Source organism: Gadus macrocephalus, chromosome 11 (assembly GCF_031168955.1).
Source record: "Gadus macrocephalus chromosome 11, ASM3116895v1".
NCBI classification, from domain to species: domain Eukaryota; kingdom Metazoa; phylum Chordata; class Actinopteri; order Gadiformes; family Gadidae; genus Gadus; species Gadus macrocephalus.
In genome coordinates, this window is record NC_082392.1 from 23,423,325 (window position 1) to 23,431,749 (window position 8,425).

Consider the following 8,425-nt stretch of genomic DNA (forward strand, 5'->3'; position numbering starts at 1 on the left):
GGAGAGGCGACATGGGTAAATGACACACCCACCAATCAACCCAGAAATGGATGCAGAACCATCAGCATAACTCTCAACCTGCATACTTAATGTAATTTTGGCTAAAAAAGTTGCATAGTGGGCCTTTAAGTAGACCCATCCTGATGGTGTTGTTGATAGGCTTTAAGGTTGTTTTTGGTTTGGAGGCAATATGTATGAGATTTGTGAGGTTAGCAGCGTGTCTAAGTTTCCCTTTGTTTACTCTCTTTAGTGGTTACAGCAGGAATGCAAAAGTTGCCATGTTTTGACATAGGCAACCTTGGGTTCAGCAGATTATGCGAAACGCCCTTTATACTTAAGACATATCAATGTAAACAATTCAATTGTCAGGCCTAATTTCTCTGATATAAAGGAAACTACAAAAACAAGCCAACGGCAAGAATTCAATAAAGTGCCCAGGATGCGAACTCGGGTCGCCCGTACTATAGAGCAGATGCTAGACCCCTCACCTAACTGCTGGATCCCAAATTCAATAGAATGCATGAATTTGTTTAAAAAAGGTGTTTAAAAATATCCACGTAACAATAGATAGCAATTCTTTTCATTATTGGGTTTGCATCATGTAATCTTAGACCCTTAGTGAAAATATACGCTGTTTGTACTTCATATATGTACATTTATGACAAAATCGCGAGGACTAGGCTTGGCGGAATCTTCTGATGGTACACTTGTTTCCGACAGATGGGACTTCTCTGAAACACCGCTCAAGTAAGCCTGACTGATAGCCTAGTACCCACCAGGTTCATTTGGTATGACAAATTGCCATGGTTTCTTAGCGGAGATTCCCTTAAGTCACGTTGATGGAACGCAACTCTAGCTTAAAGCAGCTAGGCTAAGCGAAGTAAGCCCGGCTTTGCCTTTAGCTTAGTCTTAAACATATCAGAACATCGCGTATGCTTTCTAAATGGTTCACAAGAAAGACTAGAGGGTAACCTGCATTTGAGACCAAGATTATGCTTCTACATGATTGGGTTCATGTCGAGTAAACCTTTTGTTTACAGTATGCATTTTGGGTAGCCAAAGGTCTTTTTTGGAGTCTCCAAAAGGACCCTGACCGAAACGAATGGACATATCATTACATAAAAGGAGCTCGAGACTTCATCTTTATGCTTTGTTGATCTGCTTTTACACACAGCATCACAAGACCTAGGGCTAGGGCTCAGTAGTGTTTCCAAGGGATATGGAGTTACCCAGGGTACTACAATCAGCTTGGTTTTAGAGGTGTGTGTAACCGGCTGGAAGGAAAAACAATATTGTAGCCTTCCCAGCACTGTGTCAGTACATGATACAGTTATTCTGATAATGTCATACAATTCTACAGCTTTTCAAAGAGACCAAGCATGTGATCAGAGATCATACTATGAAAGAGCAGTGCACTGTAAAAAAAAAAAAAAGTTGAGCAAACTCAAAATTGCAAGGCAACTTACTGCAATACATTTTTGAGTTTTGAGCCCATCAAAAAGGTCATTTTCTTCTTTAGACAAACTTGAAAGTTAGAGTTATACCAACTAAGATTTTTATATTTTACAAACTCAAAAAAATAAGTCAGGGGTGTTAACTTAATATTTCAAATTAAGGTTAATATTATTAAAAAAAAAAAAAACATTTAAAAGAATGCAAAACAAGCTTTAAATTCACTTTATTAAAATTAATAATTTGAAACTTCCATTTTAAATTTCTGAATGCCAGACAGCAATAGAACAAGCAACATGTAGCTAGTTCAGCAGCAGAGAATCGCTGTCTAAATGCAGCAAACCAAAGTGCAGAACAAGTTTGACATTATGGTCAAACTTGTTCTGCCCGAGACGGGAGCCCAGGTTAAACGGTGACGCAACTCTCGTGCCTCATACACCGTACGATCCCGAGAGCTGCCTTTATTTAACACACACCCGCAACACACAGCGCACCGCACACCCAACCAACGGACATGCAAGTCTCGGTAACGGTGGCGGCAACACTACGCACAATAAACAACACACAAACAATAAAGACCCCAAACCCGTTAACCCAACTTAACCTAACAGAAACAAATTGACAAAAGGCAATAAACCCCTTTTTCCCAACCGGCATCACGAATACCCAGACTCCCCGGGGGGTAGTGTCGAAATGCGCATGTGCACCGTAGTTGGCCCAGCCTCAGACAGAGTCTGACTTAAACCTGTGTGTCTTGCTAACAAAGAGACTACAGTGAGCCCAACTCTTGACCCAAAACTCAACATTGTTGGTTGGACTAAATTGCATTGCACAGTTGACATGAATACTTAATGTTTTATATTCATTTTACTCAGAAATCATAATGAGACCAACAATTTTAAGTTTTCGTTTTTACAGTGTGCTCTCTAGAGTAGGGCAGTGCAAAACCTAAAAAATGTCCAAAAATGGCCCGAAGACTTAGTGGTTAATTCTATTGCTTATCTTATCGAAGCTTTGTATAATGTATATTCATTCACATGAGCAGATTGTAAATTCATGTTTTGTATGTTTTTACAGTTTTCCAAGTTTCATCTAAGACCTAAACTGTTCCACATATCCTGGGCTTTTATTTCAAGAGACCAACTTCATGTTAGCTATCTGCATGCCTAACCTAATCAAGAGCAAGAGGAGAATACTGTATCTTCACTTTGTATTCTGTGTTTTCTATGTGTATTATCTGTGTATTCAATGTGTATTCTCTTTGTATTCTCTGTGTATTCTATGTGTTTTTTCTATGTATTCTATGTGTATTCTCTGTGCATTCTCTGTGCCTTGTGCAGTCAATTATCTGTGTATTCTAAGTGCCTTCTTTGGTGTACTCTCTGTGTATTCTCAGAGTATTTTCTGACTTTCTGTCGCAATTTGTACCATTACATGACCGTCTGCTGATATTGGGTGATTTCAATATCCATGTCTGTTGTCCAGGCAGACCCATGGTCAGCGAATTCTGCCACGTCCTGGATTCCTTCAGTCTTCTCCAGCACATAGACAAGGCTACTCATGTACTCGGACATACTCTTGATCTTATTCTCTCCTATGGGATTTTTATTGACAAATTAAACATCGAGGACGCATCGTTCTCTGATCACATGCCTATTGTGTTTGATGTCACTCTATCTAACCCCATGTGTACAGTTAGAACCCCAGGCCGTTTTTCCCGTTATATTAACTCCCACACTGTAATCCAGTTCTCTGAAATGTTAAAAAAAACTGCATTCTCAACTGCTGATAGGCTTCCCTCCAACCCAGATGAATTGATTTCCCTCTTTCATTCCTCTTGCTCAGACATCTTAAACTCTGTAGCCCCCCTTAAATACAGGCGGCCCAAACTGACATCCCAACAGTGGTTGGATGAACCCACCCGCTCTTTTAGACAGGCCTGTCGACAAGCTGAACGAAGGTGGAAGAAAGACCATCTTACTGTTTCTTTTGACATTTTTAAAAATGCATTGGTGACTTATCAGGCAGCAGCCAAAAAAGCCAGAGCCAAACATTTCTCTGATATTATAAATAAACATTCCCATAGACCCCAAATTCTGTTTGGTACCATAAACTCCATTATCAACCCCCATGTATCCCCAGATGCTGACGCATCCACTGACATCTGTGAAAAATTCTTAACATTTTTCACTGAGAAAATTGAAAACATCAGATCCCAGTTTAACCCCTCCCCATCTGACATTACGCCTGGCTGTTCAGGTGCTACAGTCATTTTTAACACATTCAAACAAGTTTCTTTAGAGGAGCTTAGGGAGATAGTCTCACATATGAAACCCACATCTTCCCCTCATGATGTTGTCCCCTCCCATATCATTAAGGACACTTTTGATACAGTTGGCCCAAGTATTCAAAACATCATTAACTCCTGCCTAGCTTCTGGCACAGTCCCTTCATGTTTTAAGCATGCAGTCGTCCAGCCTCTGCTTAAAAAACACAACCTGGATGCTAAGTGTCTAAAAAATTATCGCCCCATTTCTAAGCTTCCTTTTATTTCTAAAGTGATGGAAAAAGTTGTCCTGTCACAACTGCAACCTTTTTTAGATTTAAATGAAATATTAGAACCTCTTCAGCCAGGCTTTAAAACTCTCCATAGCACTGAAACAGCTTTGTTAAAGGTGACAAATGATCTGTTACTCACATTAGATTCTGGTGAAAATGCTATCCTGGTTTTATTAGACCTTAGTGCTGCCTTTGATACTGTGGATCATAACACTCTTCTGACCCGCCTTGAACAGTGGGTTGGCATTAAAGGCACAGCCCTCGAATGGTTCAGCTCCTATCTGAAACATAGGACTTTCTCAGTATCCATCAGTCAGTTATTTTCATCCACTGCTCCTGTCTCCTATGGGGTCCCACAAGGGTCCATCCTTGGACCAGTCCTCTTCGGCCTGTACATGCTCCCGCTAGGGAACATTATCAGGAAACATAACATCTCATTCCACCTCTACGCAGACGACTCTCAGCTGTATCTTCCACTGAAGTCTAAGGACTCTTTACAACCTCTCCTGGACTGTCTGGAGGATATTAAAGGCTGGATGGCAACTAACTTCCTTCAGTTAAACAGCAATAAGACAGAAGTCATGATCTTTGGCCCTCCCAAATCAAAACACACTCTTGTCAGCAACCTAGATCACCTTGAACCTTTTGTCAAGTCCCATGCTAGAAACCTTGGTGTCATCCTTGATTCAGAGCTTTGTCTTGACAAGCAAATTTGTGCTGTTGTCAAAAACAGTTTTTACCAGTTACGCGTAATTGCCAAAATCAAACCTTTCCTGTCTCCTAAAGACCTTGAAAAAATCATCCATGCCTTCATTACATCACAGCTGGACTATTGTAATTCCTTATACATAGGCCTACCCCAGTCCCTACTAAACCGCCTTCAGATGGCCCAAAATGCAGCTGCAAGACTGCTGACAGGCACTAAAAAACATGACCACATCACACCAGTTCTTGCCTCCTTGCATTGGCTTCCTGTTAATTTTAGAATTCAGTTCAAGGTTTTACTGATTGTTTTTAAAGCTCTTAATGGACAGGCCCCTAGTTACATTTCTGACCTTATCCATCCACACCAAGCCCCCAGGTCTCTCAGATCATCTGGCAATGCTCTCCTCCATGTGCCTCGGTCAAGGCTCAAGCGAAAAGGTGACAGAGCCTTTGCAGTTGCAGCGCCACGGCTGTGGAACCAATTGCCCCTGGACATTAAAAATGCTCCGTCCATCTTTGTTTTTAAGTCTAGGCTCAAAACTCACCTTTTCACTCTATCCTTCCCAGCTTCCTAACCCTCCGGCTGTTGCCCCATCTGTAACTCTGTATATGTCTCTTGTTGTCATTGCCGTCTCTGTTCCTGTTGTCATTGTTTCTGTTGATCTGTCTGTCTACTGTTGCTCGTCTCATATTGTAATTATTTGTTTACTTATTATTATTTTTTACTTTATTTTATTTATATCACTATTTTTTATGTACAGCACTTTGGTCTGTGAAAGCTGTGTGAAATGTGCTTTATAAATACATTTTACTTTACTTACTTACTTACTATTTTCTGTGCATTCTCAGTGCATTTTGCAGTGAATTCACTGTCTATTCTCTGTGTATTCTCAGTCTGTAAACTCTGATATGGAGCATATGTTTTTCTCATAGCCCATGAGCAGGCCCCCCGCTGGGTGGAGTTGTGTGAGTACAGAGGCGTTCCCAGCTTGTTTAACAATTTGAATGATGGAGCTTTAGAATCAGCACACTGTAAATACGAAAACTTAAAATTGTTGGTCTCATTATGATTTCTGAGTAAAATGAATATAAAACATTAAGGGCCCTATTTTAACGGTCTGAAACGCAAGTGGAAAGCGCAAAGTTTCAATAACTCCATGCCATTACATACCGACATTCAAGCAGCAAAGATGAGACGTCGTTGTGTGGTGAGAACTGATAGAAAATCGATAACAACAATGCCGCCATTTTCTTTATTTTTTGTAACCTACAATAAATAAAGCAGGCTTCCAGTCAATGGAAAAATGGCTTCTCCCCACCGGCGATTGTTGTTTACGATTTTCTATCAGTTCTCACCACACAACGACGTCTCATCTTTGCTCCTTGAATGTCGATATGTAATGGTATGGAGTTATTGAAACTTACTACGTGTAAAAAAGACTAGAAATTGAATGTTTATTTTTCATTGAATGTTTACATGAAGTTGCACTGGGTGCCTTTAAGTTAACACCCCTGACTTATTTTTTTGAGTTTGTAAAATATAAAAATCTTAGTTGGTATAACTCTAACTTTCAAGTTTGTCTAAAGAAGAAAATGACCTTTTTGATGGGCTCAAAATTCAAAAATTGATTGCAGTAAGTTGCCTTGCAATTTTGAGTTTGCTCAACTTTTTATTTTTTACAGTGCAGGAATCAGAGGATGTATTTCTGTCAGGTACACAGGTGAGATGTCCTCCTCCACAATATCAACAGCAGACTAGAATAGACGATCTGCTCAACCCATTCAAGCAGCGCTATTGCCAATCCAGTGCTGATACAGATTTCTTCAGATTTATCAGATGACTCAAACAATGTTTTCTACTTTTCTGGAACTCCCACCTAATCAGGTAGGTGAACCCAAAGGCAGAAATCTGAGTCAGAGAAAGGGTAGGAGGACGCTTTACTAAAGAAAACATGGCAGGCAGAAACCGACAAACACAGACGGCACAGAGGAAAACAGGTAGTGAGTGGTGCTGGGGCAAGATCGTTACAGGCTATTTCAGTAATGACCTTAAAGCATAATTCCCTTTTCATCACCGAAATCAGCCCTTAATATTCAAACCTGTTATTGGCTTGCCAAGAGGGAGAGACGTCGGAGAACCCGACGCAGTCTATTAATAATATAGTAATGATGACCACGGAAGAGGCAGTGAATGAAGTATTGATTAGACAGCGATTTATTAGAAACCTACTATTAGAAACCTAATAAACCGTTGGAACACGCAAGACCGGTAACCATAGTGTGGCAACATGTAGTTTGTTGTCATGGTGACTGTCAGCTGTGCGGCAGTCCCAGCCAATCACGGTGGGAGACTATCTATAAAGGCGGGCGTAGAGCACCTGTCGGCCTCTTGCTTGCCGTAGGCTGGGTCACGTTGCGCCTGGGCGTCCATTTCCGCTTCCGTGCGGTGACAGGTGAGCTGTCGGTCACGGCTGCATCTCTCTCGCATGTTGCCCATCCAGTACTAATTTTAGTTATTGTTTTGTAAAGGCTCTTGCTTGCCGGAGGCTGGGTCACGTAGCTCCTGTGCGTCTATTTCCGCTTCTGTGCAGTGATAGGTGAGCTGCCGGTCACGGCTGCATCTCTCTTATACGTTGCCTTTCCAGTGCTAATTTTAGTTATTGTGTTGTAAAGGGCTCACTTGGATGTTGCTGCTGGCTGCGTGCTGCTCATCGATACATAGCCGATGCCGCCTACTGAACTGTCGCTTTTGTATAGCGTCCCGTTCCCTGCTCCACGCCACGTTGGCCGGGACTGCCCGATTGGGTGGCCGACAGTAGCGGCGCAGCGGCGGCCAATCCACCTATAAAAACCACTGCTGCTTTGCTTCCACGTTATTACCGCCTTGCCAGGGGCCAGCTCGGACCCGATCGCTTTGCCGTTCATTCGGCTAGCGATAGTTTGTTCCTTTTCCTGTTGTGTCTCTATCTCTTTTGTTTAGTTGGTGTAACTACATCTTAAAGTGTGTATGTTATGTTATGTAAGAGTTTTTGCTGATTTCTCCTTGTGTTTACTTATTATAGATTTTGTTTATTTAATTAATTTCTCTTATTATTATTTTGTTTCCATTATGTTTTCTAACTGGTTGCTCTGCGATCCCCCTCAATTCAGGTGCTGAGCCTACGGTGGTGGACTGGTGTCCCCTTTGTATTGTGTTTGCATTTGGTTTATTTTTCATTTGTTTTACGTGTGGTGTTCCTGGGACCCCCTTTCCTTTGGATGCAGGTGTTCACAGTAGGTCTCAGCACTGATTGGATCTCAGCACCCAATTTCCCTCCTTAGTGAGTAATTCTTTAGTAGTCTTAAGAACAGACATTTTCTATAAATAAAAGCATTTTTGTATGACTGAACTGCCGTCTCTGCCTCATTGCATAACGGACCTCAGTGCCTTTCCTTCATTTGGGCTAGTCCACTTAAAATAAATCTCTGGGTGAAATTCCCAGGGTGGCGTTGTCTGGCAACAATTAATACTACCGAAACTGCCTTAAGAAAAGGGCATCACTCCATAGCTCGTGCTGCCACAATCGCAACGCCGGTAAACAAACCTTGCAAAGCCCAATCCAGGGCTGAATCCGAATACTCATACTTATAGTATGCATTTTGTAGTACGCCACAAATATAGCGCGTCCGAATGCTCAGTACGCATTGTGTAGTACGGAAAACGTTTCCG

The 8,425-nt window shown here is 41.5% G+C and overlaps 1 protein-coding gene and 2 long non-coding RNA genes across 3 annotated transcripts; 2 read left to right on the forward strand and 1 right to left on the reverse strand.

Moving 5' to 3' along the window:
- Positions 1 to 1,979: 1,979 nt before the first annotated feature.
- Positions 1,980 to 2,853, reverse strand: LOC132467239 (uncharacterized). The gene is made up of 2 exons (XR_009527980.1): positions 2,223 to 2,853; positions 1,980 to 2,174 (listed from the first exon to the last, which is right to left on the reverse strand). It is a non-coding gene; the product is annotated as an uncharacterized LOC132467239 (long non-coding RNA).
- Positions 2,854 to 2,880: 27 nt separating this feature from the next.
- LOC132467225 (uncharacterized) lies at positions 2,881 to 4,604 on the forward strand. Its single transcript, XM_060064394.1, has 2 exons — positions 2,881 to 3,965; positions 4,036 to 4,604. The coding sequence occupies exons 1-2, from the start codon at positions 2,946 to 2,948 to the stop codon at positions 4,051 to 4,053; spliced, it is 1,038 nt and encodes a 345-aa protein (XP_059920377.1). The 5' UTR covers positions 2,881 to 2,945; the 3' UTR covers positions 4,054 to 4,604.
- A 2,396-nt stretch (positions 4,605 to 7,000) lies between these two features.
- LOC132468073 (uncharacterized) lies at positions 7,001 to 8,087 on the forward strand. Its single transcript, XR_009528160.1, has 2 exons — positions 7,001 to 7,169; positions 7,246 to 8,087. It is a non-coding gene; the product is annotated as an uncharacterized LOC132468073 (long non-coding RNA).
- The last annotated feature ends 338 nt before the right edge of the window (positions 8,088 to 8,425 follow it).